At 51.0% G+C, this 20,199-nt stretch overlaps 2 protein-coding genes across 2 annotated transcripts; one reads left to right on the forward strand and one right to left on the reverse strand.

Annotated features, from left to right (window-relative positions):
* Positions 1-1,160: 1,160 nt before the first annotated feature.
* Positions 1,161-8,756, forward strand: VAT1 (vesicle amine transport 1). The gene is made up of 6 exons (XM_005656949.4): positions 1,161-1,626; positions 4,578-4,785; positions 5,184-5,354; positions 5,456-5,545; positions 6,834-7,075; positions 7,250-8,756. Exons 1-6 carry the CDS (start codon positions 1,219-1,221, stop codon positions 7,331-7,333), a joined length of 1,203 nt encoding a protein of 400 aa, XP_005657006.2. The 5' UTR covers positions 1,161-1,218; the 3' UTR covers positions 7,334-8,756.
* A 152-nt stretch (positions 8,757-8,908) lies between these two features.
* IFI35 (interferon induced protein 35) lies at positions 8,909-19,856 on the reverse strand. The gene is made up of 7 exons (XM_003358024.4): positions 19,725-19,856; positions 11,368-11,475; positions 10,153-10,300; positions 9,976-10,082; positions 9,687-9,873; positions 9,485-9,591; positions 8,909-9,266 (listed from the first exon to the last, which is right to left on the reverse strand). Exons 1-7 carry the CDS (start codon positions 19,728-19,730, stop codon positions 9,075-9,077), a joined length of 855 nt encoding a protein of 284 aa, XP_003358072.1. The 5' UTR covers positions 19,731-19,856; the 3' UTR covers positions 8,909-9,074.
* Between the last annotated feature and the right edge of the window lie 343 nt (positions 19,857-20,199).

A 20,199-nucleotide genomic window follows, 5' to 3' on the forward strand; every position in this document is an offset into this window, starting at 1 on the left:
CCTTCTGCGTGCTCACGCGTGGTCGCCGGCGTGGTAGTTCGGACACGTGCGGGGGGCAGCCGTCCACTTTCCTAGCAGGAGGGGGCGCGAGAAGGTAGGGGGAAAAGGAAGTCTTTTCTCTCCTCCACTCTCAAGTCCTGCAGGGAGTCCTGGGAATGTATAGGCATGGACTCCAACGCACTCACCCAGACAATGGTGACGTCATGGCTTTCCGTTCCCATGGTAACGGACAGCTTAGTCTGGGGCTGCAGTGATTTAACTGCGGGCCCGGAGTAGCAGGAAAACGTGGACTGAGTTTCTCTAGCCAAGCAGAGTGGAAAGTTTGGGGGAAGCTGCGTCCTCTGGTGGATGCTTCGGGGAGAAGGAGATTGGGAGAAGGAAGAAGCTAGAACTGCCCAGAGTGACAGCCCTGTGGGAACCAGAGACAAATGCTAAAGTCATTTCAGGCTTGATTTGGAGTCTAACAATAATCAAACCTCTATTTTGCATTCGCGTGGCATTTTTTACCTTTTAAAAGCGCTTGGGCACAATCGCAGCATGTAGAAGTTCCTGGGCCAGGGGTCGAACCTGACCGGCAGTTGCAGCCTGCTCGGGATCCTTAACCCGCTGAGCCACAGGGGAACTTCCTAAAAGCGCTTCTTTAAGTAGAGAATAATACAGGATTTAATTTTATCTTTACCCTATAAAGATAACTAGAGCAAGCAACATTATCACCATTTTACAAGAAGGGACAACTGAAGCACAATGCTTTAACAAAGGCAGCTGGCTCTGTCACTCTGCTCCAAGTTTGTCACTGCAAGACCACACGGAATGGGTCACCTAAGGGTAGAGTCAGAGCCTAAGGAACAACTTGATTTGGGTTCCACTCCACAGGTGGCTGGCTCCCTCCATCAAATTTAGCTCAGTTTTGGGAATCGTCCTTCAGACTGTCTCAATATATTTATAACTTATTTATTATGAGTAAATAATTAACTCGCGGCCTTCATGATCCCAAGAATGGCCTCGCGTGGGTCGTCCCCCTCATCTCCACCTTTCGCGCTCCCGCGGCACACGCAAGGTGGCCCTGGCCCTTTAAGTCTGAGCGCGAGGCCCCGCCCCCGTCTCAGCGCCCCGCCCCTCCCGCTCGCAGTCCGCTGCCCTAGCAAGTCCTGACGCGCCCCGCCTTTCCCCGCGTTGCTCTCTCGGTCCAGCTGTGCGCGCACTTCGGCGGTCCCAGCCATGTCTGCCGAGAGAGAGGTAGCCGAGGCGGCCACTGTGGTGGCGGCAGCTGAAGCAGGGGCTGGAGAAGATGCCTCTTCGCAGCCCCCGAAGGCGGAGGCAGCCGGCGACTCCCAGCCACCGGCGGTCTCCGAGGGAGCCGATTCGCCGCCGCTGCCACCACTGCGCTGCCTGGTACTCACTGGCTTCGGCGGCTACGACAAGGTGAAGCTGCAGAGCCGACCGGCCGCACCCCCGGCCCCCGGGCCGGGCCAGCTGACGCTTCGCGTCAAGGCCTGCGGGCTCAACTTTGCTGACCTTATGGCCCGGCAGGGGCTGTACGACCGGCTGCCGCCTCTGCCCATTACTCCGGGCATGGAGGGCGCGGGTGTGGTGATCGCCGTGGGCGAGGGAGTCGAAGACCGCAAGGTGAGCGGGGCCAGCGCAGGACTGGGCAGGGCAGAGAGAAGCTGCGCAGGCCAGGGGGCAGCGGGGCAAGAGTGGGCGGGCGCCGGGGGTGTGGCAGGACGGGGGAAACTGGCATGGACTCTGGTAGACGGGCGTGGAAGGCGTAGGAAAGGAGCCTGTGCTCTGAAGCTCCTGGAAAACTGGATTTATATTTGGGGGTAGAGGTTTCAGATGGAGTAATTGCCTCTTTCCCAAACATTTTAATTGTGGCCGCCGCCCAAAAGCGGCGGCGGTGGTTGTGGGTGGGTGGTGGGAAACAATAAGGCGCCTGTGCGCATGCGCACAATGACCTCTACGGCCCCCTCCCATCACCAGTAAAACCTATCCTGTACCCCTGCCCACCAAACACTCCGTAGGTAATCGTGATCTGTGACTCTGAGCGACCATTGGTGCCTTTTTCCCCAAGGGAGTTTGAAGAGCTATGTAGTCGGGGTTGGGCGGGGGCGCATGGCCCTGCCAGGGCCCTGGTCACATGCAGCCCCGTGGTCTGTGGGAGTGCGAGGCGGCCCCTCCCAGAGCAGGGCCATAGAGACAGACACGCCCGTCATGGAGGAGAGGGAGCCTGCCACCCCCGCCACTGCCCCCACCCTCACTCCGGCCTTACACTGCCAGGCCGATCTAGGGGAAGGGGGGAAGCGGGGAAGGGGGTAAGGGTGGGGATGGGGCGGGGTGGGGGGCGAGATTGGGTGTCTGTGTCTTTGTCTTGGCCTGTCTCCGTGTCTGGTGACTCAGCGAGCGGACCACGACCCCGGGCCGCCCTAGGGAACTTTGCGCGGAACCCGCCTCAGCCTTCTGCGTAGAGGACCCTCGCCTCGAAAACCCGGCCTGTGCCCGTTTGGACTGGGGAGGGGGGTGTGGCACCGTGAGCAGGTTGGCCCAGCTCTGCCGGTCTGCGTCTCTTTTTTGTTTATCGTTAATCTTGGCCACAACCCCGGACACCAGAGAGTTCCAAATAACCAACTTTTTGAGAGCCCCAGGGTGAGGCCTTTGCACGTCATTTGTTTAGGGGTTTCTTTCAAATCAGGTCCCTGCAAGAGAGACGCATCAAATCGCAGACTTCATCTTGCCGGACCCGGGGGTCCCAGATCCCAGAGCTGAAATTCTTGGATTTATTGAACAGGCAAACATCACCTTCCTAGTTAAAGGGCTTCTCTCTGAGTTTAGCTCTTGCCCCACCCTTTCCACTGACTTCTAAATAACCCCACTGTGAGAAGATGCCAAGAGGAATTTTTTTTTTTTTGTAGAGGGTGCTGGAGGGAATTGTAGTTCATGTTACTGTTGAAGGCCAACCACCTAACCTCTTCTCCCCACACTTTCCGCTTCGTAAATACAGGATATCCTGTCCAGGGCAAGAATCTGATGTAAGAGGCTGGATTCTGTGGAGAGAGCCCTCCCTCCCTCCCTCCTGATATCTGGGCTGGGGAGGGGTCATGAGACTGTCCTGTGATGGGCTGAGGGGTAGGCATTAGCCTGGGTAAGTGGACCTTGTTTGGGGCCAAACCTGGGACTGGCCACCACCTGGACTGACCACTATACTTTTCCAGCTCTCCTGGGGTTATTTCTGAGTCTGATAGTCCTGAGTCCTGGGGTGAGATGCTTCCATGCCCCAGGCCTCATCTCAGGCCAGTGCTTACAGAAAAAAATCCTAGCCTGCCCTCAGTACTCCTCCTCAGTGGAGTGTGGGGGCTTGAGGACAGGAAAAAGGGTATGTGTGGGAGTCCCATCCTCCTGCCCGTTGCATCCCAAGTCTCGTTAATATACAGAATTCCCATCATTCCTGGCAGGGACCAAGACAGACTCCATTGTCCCAGAACAGCACCCACACCTCCCTCTCCATGCTCTTCAGAGAACCATGAGAGGCCTTCCTCCTGAAACTGCCTCCTTTCTCCCATCCTCCCCTTGCCCCCAGTTGTTAAAATGGAGGGGAAGGTTCTGTTTTCTCTGCTTCCTTTCCCTCCTGCAAGAGGGCTCTTGTGCAGGTGGCTGAGGCTGTGGGGAAGTCGGGGTGTGCGTGGGTGGGGGGATGCCTTTTCCTGATGTGTGGGATTGTGTAGCTCATGTCTGGGTGATGGTTCTTTCTGAGCTCCCCAATACTTCTCCTGAGGTAACTGCACCCAGCCCTAACTGCTCAGAAACCTTTACCTGTGGTTAAGTATGGCCCTTACCACATACTACCCTCTTCCTTCAGTTATTGGATTGGTGACCACTCCTTGCTACTCGTATCATCATCGTCGTTGTCATTATTATGAGCTAAAACTAAGTTCTTACCATGTGCCAGACATTAGGCTCAAAATCACTGAATGATTTTTTTGCCACTTAACCCTCATCAACCGCCCCGTTTTACAGATGGGAAAACTAGGGCTTAGAAAGTTTAGATAATTTTTATTTGTCCCAGGTTATGCTATCAGTAAGCAGTGGAGCCCCCCCACCTTTTTTAACCAAAGCAGTTTGCTCTCTTTACCAATACTTCATGTTGCCCGAACTAATGTATTCAGGGACCTTACCCAAGAGTAAAGTGTAAGGTCTGTAAGATGGAGATAAGGATGGTATCTTCCTCAGAGAGCTAGTGCGAGGATTAATTGACTGTTTATATGTAAAGCACTTACAAGAGGACTTGGCCCTTGATAAGTAGTCAGTAGAGGTAAATTGTTATTGTTTGATGATATTATTATTATTACCATTATTATGAGTACTGCTGCTGCTTGTTCTATTACTTCATTGCCAGGAAGAGGGCCCTGTGCACAGTAGAAAGTCATAAAAAGTCATAAATTGCCAGTGAGTGAATGAATGGGTAACTGAACGATGCTCTTTCCATTCTTTTTTTTTTTTTAATTAAAGTATAGTTGATGTACGGTGTCGTGTTAGTTTGTGGTGTATAGCAAAGTGATTTATTTCTTTTTCCATTCCTCAAGGTAGGGGACCGGGTGATGGTGTTGATCCGGTCAGGCATGTGGCAGGAGGAAGTGACTGTGCCTTCAGCCCATACCTTTCTGATGCCTGAGGCTATGACCTTTGAAGAAGCTGCTGCCTTGCTGGTCAATTATATCACAGCCTACATGGTCCTCTTTGACTTTGGCAACCTACGGCCTGGCCACAGCGTCTTGGTACACATGGCTGCAGGTGACAGGCACCCTCCATTTAGCCCCCTTCTTTAGCCCTCCCAGATTTCCTTCCAGGCCCCTTCCCTGCTGCATTTCTGGACTGTTGTCATGGCAACACCAGCTGCCTTGGCCTGTGGCGCCCAGAGGCCTCTGCAGTGCTGTTGCCATGGTAACATTCAGGCACCAGGTCCAGCCTGGTGTGCTAGCCATAGCAACATGCCCTCGCCCTGCACCCCCTCCTTGCCAGCCACCCTTCCCCCAATTCTCAGTCTTAGAAATTAGACATGGGATGGGGGTGAAGCCTCAGGACAAGCCCAGGCAAAATGAAGGTGGTGGGGTGGTTCCTTGAGAGGCAAGAATGGAGAGTGGTAGCTGGGTGACTCCATATCCCCACCTTATGAAATTGTCTTGCTTTAGGGGGTGTGGGGATGGCTGCCCTGCAGCTGTGCCGTACAGTGGAGAATGTGACGGTGTTTGGAACGGCCTCAGCCAGCAAGCATGAGGTGCTAAAGGAGAACGGAGTCACACACCCCATCGACTACCACACGACTGACTACGTAGAGGAGATCAAGAAGATCTCCCCCAAAGGTGGGGTCAGGGTGTAGGAAGGGGTAGGATGGCATGGGGCAGAGAGGGTCTTCAGATCTGTGGATCTTAATGCTGTTCCTGGGCCCCCTACTCTGCAACAGGAGTGGACATCGTCATGGACCCTCTGGGTGGGTCAGATACTGCCAAGGGCTACAACCTCCTCAAACCCATGGGCAAAGTGATCATTTATGGTGAGTTAGTGGGCCAGGATGGAGGGGAAGATAGGGGAAGCTGGGTGGGTCTGAGGAGTGGGATATACGGGCCTGGGGCTTTTGAATGCAGAAGGAGGGGGCAGGGATGATGGTTAAGACGGTCCTGGCCAGCTGCTTCCTGGGTGCAGCTACTGTCCTTCCTGGGTGCTGCTTCCTGGGTGCAGCTACTGTCCTTCTCTTTCATGAGTCATAGTAAGTTCTGTGTTCTCTCTGTTTTCTCGTTGAGGATTATTCCTGATGCAATATCAACCAGTCTGCTTTCCTCTGTTCTACTTCTTGGGCTTCTTGGGCAAGCTGCATTTTTTTTTTCTTTTTTACTTTTTTACTTTTTTGGCCACATCTGTGCCATATTGAAGTTCCCAGGCCAGGGATTGAATCTGAGCCACAGCTGTGGCAATGCTGGATCCTTATACTGCACCGGCCTGGGGATCGAACCTGTGACTCCACAGAGACAACATTGGATCCTTAACTTGCTGTTCATAGCAGTGAACTCCTGCATTTTCATTTATAAAACTACTTCCCAGAGTTCCTCTTGTGGTTCAGTGGGTTACAAACCCGACTAGTATCCACGAGGATGCAGGTTCGATCCCTGGCCTTGCTAAGTGGGTTAAGAATCCAGCATTTCCATGAGCTGTGGTGTAGGTCTCATACATGGCTCGAATCTGGAGTTGCTGTGGCATAGGTCCCCAGCTGCAGCTCTGATTTGATGCTGAGTCTGGGAACTTCTGTATGCCATGGGTGTGGCCCTAAAAATCAAAATAATAAAATAAAAAAATAAAAATAAAAAACTACTTCCCAGAGTTCCCATTGTGGTGCAGCGAAAATGAATCTGACTAGGAACCATGAGGTTATGAGTTCAATCCATGGCCTCCCTCAGTGGGTTAAGCATCTGGCATTGCCGTGAGCTGTGGTATAGGTCGTAGACGTGGCTCGGATCCTGCGTTGCTGTGGCTGTGGTGTAAACCAGCAGGTGTAGCTCCGATTCGACCCCTAGCCTGGGAACCTCCACAAGCCGCGAGTGTGGCCCTAAAAAGCAAAAAACAAACAAACTACTTCCCACCAAAAATAAACAAATAAATAAAGATTAGAGCAATTTTTAAGTCAGCTAGAATCCATCCAGGCCAGCAGGTGGGAGGTTCTCCTGTAACTCCCCAGCGCCAGTATGGGTAATTGTAAGAGGCCTACAGAAGGCAGATGTGCATGGATCCAGACATGCAGGTGTGTATCTGGCACCTGGATTCACAGGCTGTGTCTCCTCATCCTTCAGGAATGGCCAACTTGCTGACAGGTCCCAAGCGGAACCTGATGGCCCTGGCGCGCACGTGGTGGAATCAGTTCAGCGTGTCGGCTCTGCAGCTGCTGCCGGCCAACCGAGCTGTGTGCGGCTTCCACCTGGGCTACCTGGACGGCGAGGTGGAGCTGGTCAGTGGTGTGGTGGCCCGCCTCGTGGCTCTGTACAACCAGGGCCACATCAAACCCCGTATCGACTCCGTGTGGCCCTTTGAGAAGGTGAGTGTGATGCCTCTGCAGGAAGGGCCTGGGTAGACCCATGAAGGCTGGGATCCCGGGGGGTGGCGGGGGGGGGGGGTGCGGATTCCTGGGAAGAGGAGGGCTGGGTCCTTTAGGCTGGCTCCCCAGAGGGGCCAAATGGTGCCGGGAGCAGATTCTCGTCTTCCTCCCCAGGTGGCGGATGCCATGAGGCAGATGCAGGAGAAGAAGAACATAGGCAAAGTCCTCCTAGTGCCTGGACCGGAGAAGGAGAACTAGGCTGGGGGCTGGGAGACCCCTGGGGCCCGGGAAGAGAGAAGCTGGGAAGCCATGTGCTGTTGGCCACCAGATCCTCGCGGTTCATCCTCCATCACAATGCGCTGCCCTCTCTTCCCCAAAGGTCTCCGTGGTGATGACAGCCCCCCAACCCCCAACCTGTTCTCTCTCTTTAGTCAGGGCCTCCCCCTCCCCCCTTCCTGCCCTCCAAAGGGGTTGGGAAGTGACCACTTGGATGTCTGGGCCCTTCCAAGGGGACAGGGAGGGTCAGAGGGAGGCTGGCCGCTTCCTGCTCCCACCCTTTCCCCCCGGGCCTGCTGTGCTGCTTTTGTGCCAAGGTTAGCCAATCCCTTCCCGTCCAGTTCCGGTGTGCTTCCGTCTCCGCCTCATCTCCCCTCCTGCCCCTGCCCCACACCTCCCCAAAGAATCGAAATGTCAGCTCAGGATATGGGGCCAGTCTGTGTGAATCCAGCATGTCCCTCTGTCGCCCCTAGTGTCCCTTCGACTTGGGCCAGCCAGCGCCCACCTTGTCCCATGGCCTCGTCCTCGTGTCTCCAACTTCTTGAGCACAATCGGGCTTCTCCCACCTCCAGATGTCCTGCCGCTCTCAACCAGGGGTACCTCTTCCAGCAGGGGTGGAAGTCAGCTCTGCTCCCCTAGGTCACCGCTCTGTGGGAGGGACATGGAGCCCCCTCACCCTTCACTGAGTTCTCTGGATTTGTTCTCAGTGCCTTAGCAGCGGAAACCTTGCTAGGGTATGTGGGGCTCCCTGTCTCACACCCCCGTTCCCCTGTCCTCCCCAGTGCCTTCCTTGTTCTGCTGGAGCTGGGGTTTTGCTGCTCCCCAGTCCCACAACACTGCCAAAAATCTGCGTGTGTGCCGGTGGGCCCGTGCCGTGTCCTGTCTCTGGGGCTGTCGTTTCTCTGTGGTGGTTGAGGAGAAAGAGGCGGGGAAGCTTTCTCAGCCTTGCAGCTAAGTGTGGCATTTACCAGCCAGAGCTCTGAGAGGCAATGCCATCTGTCTCTTATTCTGGGACCAAAGTAAAAATCAAAGCACATTCCCCATGTAGTCAAGGGAGGCCCACTGCCTTCTCAGAGCAGGGAGGCAGCTTTTCAAACTCAGCCCCAAACTTTGTTTACATGGGTGGGGAGATGGAACAGGGGATCAAAACAGGGGTTTAGGACCTGGGCCACTGGAACCAAAGTGGAGACTTCCAGGGGGTAGGGGCCTGAGTCCCTCAGCTCTTGGATCTGGAATTAGGGAGGGTTAGTGCCCGAGCCATTGCCAATGGGAGGGAGGAGAGGGGCCCCGCCCATCATCGTCTGAATGAGGCCTAAACGTGTGAAGTTCGAGTTTCGGCTTTTGTGTACCCACCCCCATTACCGAAGCTGCCTTTGTGTTTGTGTCAATAAAAAGCCAAACCCTGGGTCCTGGATGTTGCCTGTGATAGTGGAGGGGAGGCTTAGGTGGTACGAGGCTAGTGCTGATGGTGGAAAGCTGGGGTTCCTCCCTCCTGCCAGCCTCCTTCCATGCCCTGATCAAGTTTCCTTTCATGAAACGAAATGAGGAAGACGATCATGCCAGGAAGCCTTCTCAGGCAGTTTTCTTGCTCTTAGGCGGCGTTTCACAACTCCTACTCCCTGCCAGTGGTGACCAGTGCCATCCCTCTCTCAGAGCCCTGCCCCCAACCCATCCGGTTTGAGAACCTTGGCAGAGGAGTGGGGGTGACGAGCGGAACAGGCTCCTAGACCGACTTGGCAGTGAAGACTGCCAGGCCCCGCTGTCCTGGGGGCACAACTGTCACGGCTTCCACCTCCCCACCCCCACGGGTAGGCTTCTGGAAGTGGATCTCCAAGACGTCCTGCAGCTCCGGGCCGTCCAGGACGTCAGGAATGTTGAGCACCAGCACCGACTGGGGCACAGGCTGGGACCTGACCTGGAAAAGGAGCCGGGAGATGGGCCAAGGCTCATGCAAGTTGGACGGAGTTGAAGGGGTGGGGAGGTGGAAAGAGCGGTGGTGACCATGGGGGTACAGGAGCGGGCAGGAGGCCGAGAGAGGTCGGCAGAGGGTAGGTCAGTGGGGTTTGAGGACTGTGGGCAGGGTTCTGGCCGACGGACAAGTCACCAGACCCCATTCTCCACCCTCCCACTTACCTCGGCCTTCTGGATCTCCCCGCTCACGTAGGGAGAGACTGTCAGAGGGAACTGCTGCTTACCCAGTGGCACTGAGAACTGACCCTTCTGGCACAGCTGCTGGGCCACTGCAGGGACAGGGAGCGGGGGACCTTCAGCATTAGGGGCTCTCCGTTCCCATGGCCTGATGCCTCTGCTCTCCTCTCACCCATAAGGCCCTTACCTTCATCCTTAGTGAAGCCCAGCACAACACCCCCTTGTAGCAGTTCCCGTGTCTCCACATCACCACCCCCGTTCTTGGTCTTGCCAAAGAAGATCTCCAGCTTGTCCAGCAGCTCCTCTTCACTCAGCTTGAGCCCAGCAGGAATCCCACTGACGAACACTTTCTTATCACTCATCTGGCTGGCCACCTAGCAGGAGACAGGAGGGAGCGGTTCCAAGCACAGCCCCATTCTCTTGTGCCCAGGTGTCTGGGGCCCCCTGCATGTGCCAGGACCCTGCCATTTTGTCACCTGGATGGTGGTCAGCATGGGCAGCTCCAAGGGCTGGACCTGCACCCGCAGCCGGAACTCTTCCATATCGATCGTATGCTCCTTTTGCTGCAGCACTTGCTTGGCCACTGGGTCAGGGGAACAGGGTCAGTACTAGGAAACCTCCCAGCCTCCCTCTCAAGGTTTCCCCAAGCTCACCATTGGGGTCATCAAAGGTGACCAGAGCAGAGCCTCCAGGCAGAGGGTAACAGATCTGCAGGTTGGAGACCACAGACTTGGCCATTTCCCTGCCCTGCTGAATGTGTCCTCGGAATACCAGGGGGACCTCAGGCATTGGGAATGGGACCTGGATGTGGGGGAGGAGAGGTTGATGGAGACCTCAGGGTTGGGAGGTTCCCAGGAGGAAAGCACCCCTTCATGTGACTGATGCTGAGAGCCAGGAAGGAACACATTACTGAAAGGAGAGCTGGATAAATAAGTGAATGAATGCAGATCAAGCAGGTGCTGGCACTTGCCATACAAAATCTTTTTTTTTGGGGGGGGGGTTGCCCACAGTATGTGTAAGTTCTTAGGCCAGGGATCGAACCTGCGTCACTGCTGTAACCAGAGTCAAAGTGACAACTCCAGATCCTTAACTTCTAGACCACCAGGTAATTCTCTACATTAAAAAAACAAGGAGTTCTCGTCTTGGCGCAGTGGTTAATGAATCCAACTAGGAACCATGAGGTTTCGGGTTCGATCCCTGGCCTTGCTCAGTGGGTTAACGATCCGGTGTTGCCGTGAGCTGTGATGTAGGTTGCAGACGTGGCTCGGATCCTGCGTTGCTGTGGCTCTGGCATAGGCTGGCGGCTACAGCTCTGATTTGACCCCTAGCCTGGGAACCTCCATGTGCCGTGGGAGCGGCCCAAGAAATGGCAAAAAGACAAAAAAAAAAAAAAAAAAAAAAAAAAACGAAACAAAACAAAAACTTGGAGGTCTTGTCATGGCTCAGTGGTTGACGAACCCGACTGGGAACCATGAGGTTGCGGGTTTGATCCCTAGCCTTGCTCAATGGGTTAAGGATCCAGCATTGCCATGAGCTGTGGTGCAGGTCACAGACATGGCTAGAATTCCGAGTTGCTGTGACTCTGGCGCAGGCCAGCAGCTGTAGCTCTGATTAGTCCCCTGGCCTGGGAACCTCCATATGCCATAGGTGTGGCCCTAAAAAGCAAAAAAAAAAACAAAAACAAAAACAAAAAACTTAGTTTGTACTCACACAAGCTTGTGAGGTAGGTAGGTAGGTCTACTTTGCAGAGAAGCAAACAGGTTCAGAGAGTTCAAGTAACACATTTGAGGTCCCACAGCAAGGAAATGGCAGAGTGAAACTAGGACTGCCCAACTCTTTCTACCAGGCCACAGGCCCTCCCAGCTTACCTTGTCTGGTGGGAAGCTTTCTCTGTCCCTGAGCTTCATTTTCAGCTGCTGCAGCTCCCACAGCCTCATCTTTAGTTGGGCCTGTTTCTTCTGAAGGGCATGGAGGGCCTGTTGGAGCAGAAGGGAACAACCAGACATCCATCTGCTTTCCAGAGAATGAATGAGCCAGAGGAAGGGGGCTCCTCTTTCAGACTCTCCAGGAACAGTGTTGATGCTCAGCCCAAGAACAACACAATCCCTTTATCCTGCCCTGGGCTCATCCTTGCCCAGCTTGACTGCCCTCATCTCAGTTGCTGTGAAGGGCAGGAGCCCTTTGCAGCAGCCAAGTCATTCCTGGAGATCTAGAGGTTAACAGACACTGTCGGAGCTCCTGCAACGAGGTAGTGGACATGCCGCAGGGCAGTGGAAGACAAGGGTCCAGCCCTTAGATCTGTCTAAGCCAATTCAGGACAGTGCACAATCATGTAACTGATGGCAGAGGACAGCAGGAGTTTAGAGGAGGGACAGTCCCAAAGGGTTAACACAGTTAGGGAGGCCTTGAGGAGGAGTTAAGTTGCAAGACATCATAAGACTATCAGCTGGAGTTCCCGTTGTGGCTCAGCAGGTTACAAACCTGACTAGGATTCACAAGGACACAGATTCGATAGCTGGCCTCGCTCAGTGGGTTAAGGATCTGGTGTTGCTGTGCCCTGTGGTGCATGTCACAAACTTGGCTCAGATCTGGCATTGCTGCGGCTGTGGTGTAGGCCAGCAGCTGTAGCTCTGAGTCGACCCCTAGCCTGGGAACTTTCATATGCTGCAGGTACGGCCCTAAAAAGAAAAAGAGAAAAGAGAAAAAACAAAAAAGACTATCAGCTAACATTTATTAGTCATTTACTGTATGTCAGGCACTGTGCTAAACCCGCATGTATTTGTTTATTATTTATTTAGGCCGTGCCCACAGGATATGAACGTTCCTGGGCCAAGGACTAAACCTAGGCTACAGCAGCGACCCAAGCTACAGCAGTAACAATGCCAGATCCTTAACTCACTGAGCCACAAGAGAACTCCAGTTGCTAAACTCTTTTAATGGATTTTTTTTTGTTTTTTTTGCTTTTTAGGGCCGCATCTGTGGTATATGGAGGTTCGCAGGCTAGGGGACTAATTGGAGCTACAGCTGCCAGCCTACGCCAGAGTCACAGCAACGCCAGATCCAAGCCACGTCTGCGACCTACACCACAGCTCACGGCAATGCCAGATCCTGGCCACTGAGCAAGGCCAGGTATTGAACCCGAAACCTGATGGTTCCTAGTCAGATTCGTTTCTACTGCGCCACAATGGGAACTCCTTTTTTTAACGGATTATATAGCTCAGGTCTTGTTAACAACTTTATAAAATAAGCACCCTTTTCTCCTTATTTTGCAGATGAGGGAACTGAAGATCAGAGAGGTCAAGTGACTTGCCTGAAGTCATTTGACCCTAGGTAGAGTGACTCTAGACTCTCAATCTATGCTTTATAGTGAAGAAATCAAACTAAGAGTTGGGGAGTAATTTACCCCCTATCTCCCCAGCTTGTCCCATGACTGCCACCCTTTCCACTGTACCAAGCAGCCATTCAGGCTCGGTGTGATTTGGAGCCCGTCCAGAGAGAGAAAGCTGACAACACGAGCAGGGGAATGACACCAGGATGGGAATAAATGCACCTTTGTTTGTGGGATGGAGCGCTCACCCTGTGGTTGGAAGCCTGATAAATAAGGTCAGCTCAGGGAAGTGTGAGCTCACTGGGGAGGACGGGACTCTGTCCTGGCCATGTCTGTATCCCCAGTGTTCAGCAGAGTCCCTGGCACAAAAAGGCATTCAGTAAATGTGTGCCGAATGAATGAATGGAGTGAATGAATGAAGTGAACAAATGACTGAAGGGGAGCATATTACAGAGAGTATTGAATAATTCAGCGTGAGATCACTCCATTTTAAGCAGAGAAAAACTAGGGCTTGACCAAATACTGCTGGTTAATGAGTAATGAGAAATAATCAGGGAGTGTAAACTCAGTGACTTTAAGGGTCAGAGAGATGACATCAATGAGTCAGGGGAGCCAGTGTAGTATGATATATGGAGGTGGTGACTATGATATCCTGGAGACAGCATGTCCCCACTGAAGTGGAACTCTTCTCAGCTCTAGCCAGGTGTTTTCACATGGGGATGTTGTTTCAGAATCCTATATCTTCCATTTATAAAGGAAGTCAGAAATCCAGATTTTTTTGTCCTTTGTCCTTATAGGGCCATACCAGCGGCATATGGAGGTTCCCAGACTAGGGGTGGAATCGGAGCTGTTGCTGCCAGCCTACGCCACAGCAACAGCAACTCGGGATCCGAGCCTCGTCTGTGACCTATACCACAGCTCATGGCAACATCAGATCCTTAACCCACTGAGCCAGGCCAGGGATCGAATCCGAAACCTCATGGTTCCTAGTCAGATTTGTTTCCACTGCACCATGATGGGAACTCCTGGATTTTTATTTGAAAAACATTTTTTTTTTTTTTTAATGCTGCACCTGCAGCATGTGGAAATTCCCAGGGTAGGGGTCAAACGGGAGCTACAGTTGTTGGGCTACGTCACAGACACAGCAATTTGGGATCCGAGCCACGTCTTCAACCTACACCACAGCTCACAGCAACCCTGGATCCTTAACCCACTGAGCGAGGCCAGGGATCGAACCTGCATCCTCATGCATCCTAGTTGGGTTTGTTAACCGCTGATCCACGAAGGGAACTCTCCAAATGAACATATTTATAAAACAGAAACAGACTTACAGACATAAAAAACAATCTTATGGTTACCAAGAGCGAAGGGAGGCAGATATCAATTAGGAGTTTGAGATTAACAGACACACATCACTCTATAAAATAAACAAGGACTTACTGTATAGCATAGAAAACTATATTCAAAAGAACGTTATATATATGTGCATATATATATATATACAGAGAGAGAGAAAACGGAACCAGTTTGCTGAACATCTGAAACAACATTGTAAATCAACTAGACTTTAAAAAAAAAAAAGAAAAAAAAAAAAGCTCTATCTGGCAGTGATCCGGCAGGATGAACTGGAGCAGCAGGAACTGTGGAGTGAGGAAAACAAACCCAGATTCTGTGGCTCTAACTCTCACAGATGTGACAGGAGCTGACCTCAGCCTCTGGCGGTGGGCACAAGGAGCACGTGCAGATAAATACATCACACGAGGAAAAGCCCCCAGACTCTGGATGTTTGCATTAAGGGGACAGAGGGGACAGACTGGAGAGACGATGCCAAGTTTGCAGACCTGCATGTCCAAGAGTTGGGTATGATGCCATGGACTGAGCAGGCAAGGGAAGAGGGCCAGTAGTCATTGGAGACCTGCTAAGTGCCAGGCACAGTTGGACTCCATCCCACTAAGTATCACAAAACTGCCTCCTGTCTTCAACTCTCAACTGAAACTTCTCTCTTACAGATTTCTTAAGGACAACACAGGCTGATTGTAGTCACTCTCTTGAATTCAACTACACGTGCTATTTATTTACATAACAGGATAACATGGTCTCTAAATGCAAACCAACATCCATCTGGTGCTCAAATAAAAAAAGAATGGAGTTCCTGTTGTGGCGCAGTGGTTAACGAATCCGACTAGGAACCGTGAGGTTGGGGGTTTGGTCCCTGCCCTTGCTCAGTGGGTTGACGATCCAGCATTGCTGTGAGCTGTTGCTGTGAGCTGTGGTGTAGGTTGCAGACGCGGCTCGGATCCCACGTTGCTGTGGCTCTGGCGTAGGCTGGTGGCTACGGCTCTGATTCAACCCCTAGCCTGGGAACCTCCATATGCTGTGGGAGCGGCCCAAGAAATAGCAAAAAAAAGAGCCCAAGAAATAGCAAAAAAAAGAGACCAAAAAAAAAAAAAAAAAAGCCTCAAGTTCCCTGGTGGCCTAGCAGTTAAAGGACCTAGCGGTGTCACTGCGCTGGCTTGGGTCACGGCTGTGGCATGGGTTCAATCCCTGGCTTGGGAACTTCTGCATTCCATGGGCACAGCCAAAAACAAACAAACAAACAAACAAAAATGCCATGCACTCTACCTTGAGCTCATGGAGAGAGTGTAAATTCTGGATGCTTAGGGGTGAGTTAATGATTTGAGGTTCATTTGACTACATGCATTCTTCTGCCTTATTTGCCAAGTTTAGAACCTAACCACGCCTAAGATAAAATCTCATGCTATCTGTGTTCATCACAGCCGTATTGGGAGGCCGTTAGCATAACGGTTAAGAGCATAAATTTTGGGGCCAGACTTCTGTGGCTTACATCCAGATCCTCTTACTCCTGCAAGACAATGGGCAAGTTTATTTAACTCTCTGTGCCTTGATTTCTTCATCTGTAAAATGGGAATAGCAATTTTTACCTATATATAATTTTATTTGGGACAGGAGTTTATGGCACATAATGAGTGCTATGTTAAATGTTTTGAATTTATTTTATTTTTTGTCTTTTAGGGCCACACCCATGGCATATGGAATTTCCCAGGCTAGAGGTCGAATTGAAGCTGCAGCTACTGGCCTACATCACAGCCACAGCAATGCTGGATCCTTAACCCACTGAGTGAGGCCAGGGATTGAACCTGAGTCCTTATGGATACTAGTCGGCCTCTTTACCACTGAGCCCCGATGGGAATTCCTTTTTTTTTTTTTTTTTTTTTTTTTTTTTGGTCTTTTTTTTTGGAGGGGGCGGCGCTGCATCTGAGGCATATGAAATTTCCCAGGCTATGGGTCAAATCAGAGCTGCAGCTGCTGGCCTACACCACAGCCACAGCAACTTGGGATCCGAGCTGCTCCTGCAACCTACACCACAACTCATGGAAATGCCAGATCTTTAATCCACTGAGAGAGGCCAAGAATGGAAACCAAGTTGTCATGGATACCAGTCGGATTTGTTACCACTAAACCATGACAGGAACACCCTGTTTTGTATTTTAATAATCCCCATTTCATAGGTTAGGGACCTGGGATTTATCAAGGTTAATTTATTGGCCCAAATACGTCAAACCGAAGGCCGTTGAAGACACATAGGGTCAGGAATAAGACTTGGTGGATAGGACTCTGGGTTAGAAGAGTATGTGGTGATGGTGGAAGCCAAGAGGATGGGAATTCATTCAGGCACAGAGCCTTAAAAATGTGATCTTTCAAGATACTTAGGGGTGAGGAAAGATAAAGGAATGCAGAGAAGAAAAAGGCCTGATCAGAGATAAGCAGGGCCAGGGCCAGGGTTAGGAAGTGTCAGAGACACAAAGAAGGAGTGATGAAACAAGAGGCAAAAAAAGATGGGGGGGGGGGAGGAGTTCCCATCGTGGCTCAGTGGTTAACGAATCCGACTGGGAACCATGAGGTTGTGGGTTCGATCCCTGCCCTTGCTCAGTGGGCTGAGGATCTGGCGTTGCCATGAGCTATGGTATAGGGTGCAGAGGCGGCTCAGATCCTGCGTTGCTGTGGCTCTGGCGTAGGCCAGTGGCAACAACTCCAATTAGACTCCTAACCTGGGAACCTCCATATGCCACGGGTGCGGCCCTAAAAAGATTAAAAAAAAAAAAAAGATGGGGGGAATTTCCTGGTGACCTAGGAGTTAAGGAATCGGTGTTGTCACTGCTGTGGCTCTAGTTCAATCCCTGGCCTGGGAACTTCCGAATGCCACGGGCACAGCCAAAAAAGAAAAAGTTTAAGTCGACTGATTGAACTTGCTGATGCACTGCAAGTAGGATGTGGAAGAAGAGACTGGGACAATGCTAAGCTGTCTGGCCTGAGCAACTGAGGAGAACGAGAGCCTTCTGCTGAGATGGGGATGCTGTGGGTGGAAGAGATTGGGGTTTATTTTGAATATCTTAGGGATGAAGTGCCTATGTGACTGAGAGGTACAGTGGTGGTCGCCTCTATTGCTGTATCATTCAGGGAACAGGTCCAGGCTGTGGGCATAAATTTGAGAATTACCCATGCAGAGATATTTAAAGTCACAAAACTAAATGAGATCGACAAGAAGAGGTCCAAGGGCTGATTTCTGGGGCATCCAACACTAAGGAATGAGAGGAACGAGGGAGAAACAGCCGGGGAGAATGCAGAGCAGTAGCGAGTGAAACCTGGGGAGGAGCAGGGGCGTGGAGGACCGCATGGTTAAGGAAGAGGAGCCTGCAGCTGTGCTGAGTGCTGCTAACAGGGCTGCAGGTGGCAGGAGAAACGATCACAGATTGAGCAACAAAAAAGCAGTCCTGCTTATGATAAGGAAATGCTCAGAATTCATGTATAAGGGTGATTATAGCTTTGTTTATGAAAGGAAAAAACCCTACATGTCCAAGGAGAAATAGCTAAATATAAAATACTATGCAGCAATTAAAAGACATAATAATGAATATTCAACATGAAAAAACGCTCACAATAAGCCAGAAAAGCAAAATATAAAACTGTATATAAATATGTTCCCTATCCTTTGATTTAAAACATTTTAATTCAAAAGGATATTTATTAATGCATAATAATGCACAAAAATTCTGGGAAGACAGATATCGCAATGTTATTAATAACAGAGGTTGTCTCTCAACAACAAATTTAGTGTGATTTTTTTTTGTGTGGCCGTGCCCACAGCATGCAGAAGTTTTCGGGCCAGGGATCGAAGCCACACCACAACAGTGACCTGAGCTGCAGCAGTGGCAATGACAGATCCTTAACCAGCTGAGCCACAGGGAACTCCCATATCCTATTTCTTGAACTGAAGGCAGAGACTAGGATTACAGAACCTTGAGCCTGGTCTTCATAGTCATCCAATAACCCACAAGGTACTCCAAATTTAGTGTGATTTAAAAAAATACAGCTTCCTTGAATCCAACTAGTATCCATGAGGATGCAGTTTTGATCCCTGGCTTTGCTTAGTGGGTGTGGCCCTGAAAAGCAAAAACAAACAAACAAACAAACAAAAAACCCCCCAAAAAACCCCGTTTCCTTTATCCACCTTCCTTCTTTCCTTATTTGTTTTTTTTTTTGGCTACACCCGTGGCATAGGCATATGGAAGTTCCTGAGCTGGGGATGGAACCTATGCCTCAATAGAGACCTTGCCACTGCAAAGACAACACTGGATCCTTAACTCGCTGCACCACATCAGGAACTCCTCTTGTTTCCTTTTAATGCAAAGGCCCTTTAAGAAAGCAGTTTTAGGAGTTCCCTTATGGTGCAGTGGCTTAAGGATCTGGTGTCACTGCTGTGGCCTTTGTTGTATGCCACGGTGCAGCCAAAAAAAAAAAAGAGAGAAGTTTTAGCAGAGAGATAGGAATAAGATGGGGGTGAATCAATATTGTCCTAGGGAACTGGGGTTCCAATATTATAAAGCGTTGGCAATATTAATGATAATCAATAAGCACTGAGCTCTTAGCATGTGCTAAGCAGTGTCCTCAGTTTTTACTGTATATTTTAGGGATTATTTAGTTTACTTCTTGCAGGTGGGTATTCTTGTGTTTGAAGCATTACTCTCATTCCCATTGTATAGATGAAGACATGGGTCTTAGATTGTAAACTTGAGAGAGGCTATAACTTGCCCAGGGCCACATAACTGGAGGAACCAGACAGGCCGGCTCTACAGCCTGTGGTCTTTCTTACTGCATTTAAGGGGCCTGAAAAATTTCCGAGCAAGAGACCTGTATATTTGTAACAGATGGGGTAGTATTAGGGAGAGAAAGACTCAAGAAGCCAGGAGGTTGAGATTCATTCATTCAACGGCTGTTTAATGAGTGCCTCCTGCGTGTCAGGCACAGTGCTAGGCAATGAGGACCAAGGATGATCAGGCTGAGACAGAGGACCCGCCCTCACAGGGCTTAGCCTAGCGTGAGCAGGGGCGTTCACGGGTTGGGAAAGGGGGGACCACAGCAGATGGGGGGAGATTAGTTCTTAGAAAGGGAACATTTCTCCCTCTCACCGTGAAGAGAGCCCAAGGTTAAGCAAAAATGAAAATATAAGGAGAGGAGGAATTTGTTGGAGAAGATCTCAGGAGATAAAAGTGTGAGCAATTCTTAAGCTTTTAGAATTATCATTAGATCCATTCTAAAACTTTTGGGGTCACAGAACCCTTGGAGTATCTAATGAAAATCATGGATTCTCTCCAGAAAAACACACATTCACACAAGGAATTCATGAGCTCCAGAGACGCACGTTATAGAAGGGACTTTGAGGCATAGTGAGGTAATCCCAGCTGTGTCTCTCTCTAGATCTTCAGCAGGTCTAAGAGATGGGCAGGGAGAGGCTTGGCACAGAGATACCTGAAAGTTCCCGGCCAAGAAGTGCTCCTCTGCTCCCCTGCCCCCTGCCCCCCATACCCTCCTCCTCACCGACATGAGTCTGGGGTCCGGTTGGCAAGAACAGAGTTTTCAGAGCTGGGCACAGAGTGGCAGAGCTTGCACCCTCCCAGGTCAGAGCCTGAAATAAAACTTCTACGAATCTCATGCAGTCTCTTTGCTTTCACTTTCATTTTGGTGAAGTTCCCGTCCTTCTGCACTCCACCCCCAGGAGGCTTCCTGGTCTTGAACTCAACTTCCCCCAGCTATGAGGCCTCGGGGGAAGCTACCTCACCAGCAACGACATGTATTTATATTTCTGGCCTTGCCCAAGGGATGCTGAAGTTCAGGGGCCAGGAATCAAACACGCACCCAAGCAGTGACCCAAGGCACAGCAGTGACTCTGGATCCTTAACCCATGTGCCACCGGGAACTCCTCAAGCAACTATAAATTGCTGGCCCCAATCAACCATTCATTCCCAGCCTAGCAATCCCAGCACAGGCTGCACAAGCCTTTTGGTAGAATTTT

The sequence above is a fragment of the Sus scrofa genome, chromosome 12 (genome assembly GCF_054392235.1).
Source record: "Sus scrofa isolate SSC_HxYL_T2T_F1_AM1 chromosome 12, Sscrofa_HxYL_maternal_Yorkshire_Landrace_v2.0, whole genome shotgun sequence".
Taxonomy (NCBI): Eukaryota; Metazoa; Chordata; class Mammalia; order Artiodactyla; family Suidae; genus Sus; species Sus scrofa.

Bases quoted from the DNA above. Each gene is read 5' to 3' on its own strand.
- VAT1 (XM_005656949.4), top strand. From the start codon at position 1,219: ATGTCTGCCGAGAGAGAGGTAGCCGAGGCGGCCACTGTGGTGGCGGCA. The intron at 1,627-4,577 runs GTGAGCGGGGCC...CCATTCCTCAAG, and splicing joins AGGGAGTCGAAGACCGCAAG to GTAGGGGACCGGGTGATGGT. The intron at 5,546-6,833 runs GTGAGTTAGTGG...CTCATCCTTCAG, and splicing joins GGGCAAAGTGATCATTTATG to GAATGGCCAACTTGCTGACA.
- IFI35 (XM_003358024.4), bottom strand. The intron at 10,301-11,367 runs GTAAGCTGGGAG...CCCCACATCCAG, and splicing joins AAAGCTTCCCACCAGACAAG to GTCCCATTCCCAATGCCTGA. The intron at 10,083-10,152 runs GTGAGCTTGGGG...CCCCTGACCCAG, and splicing joins CACCTTTGATGACCCCAATG to TGGCCAAGCAAGTGCTGCAG.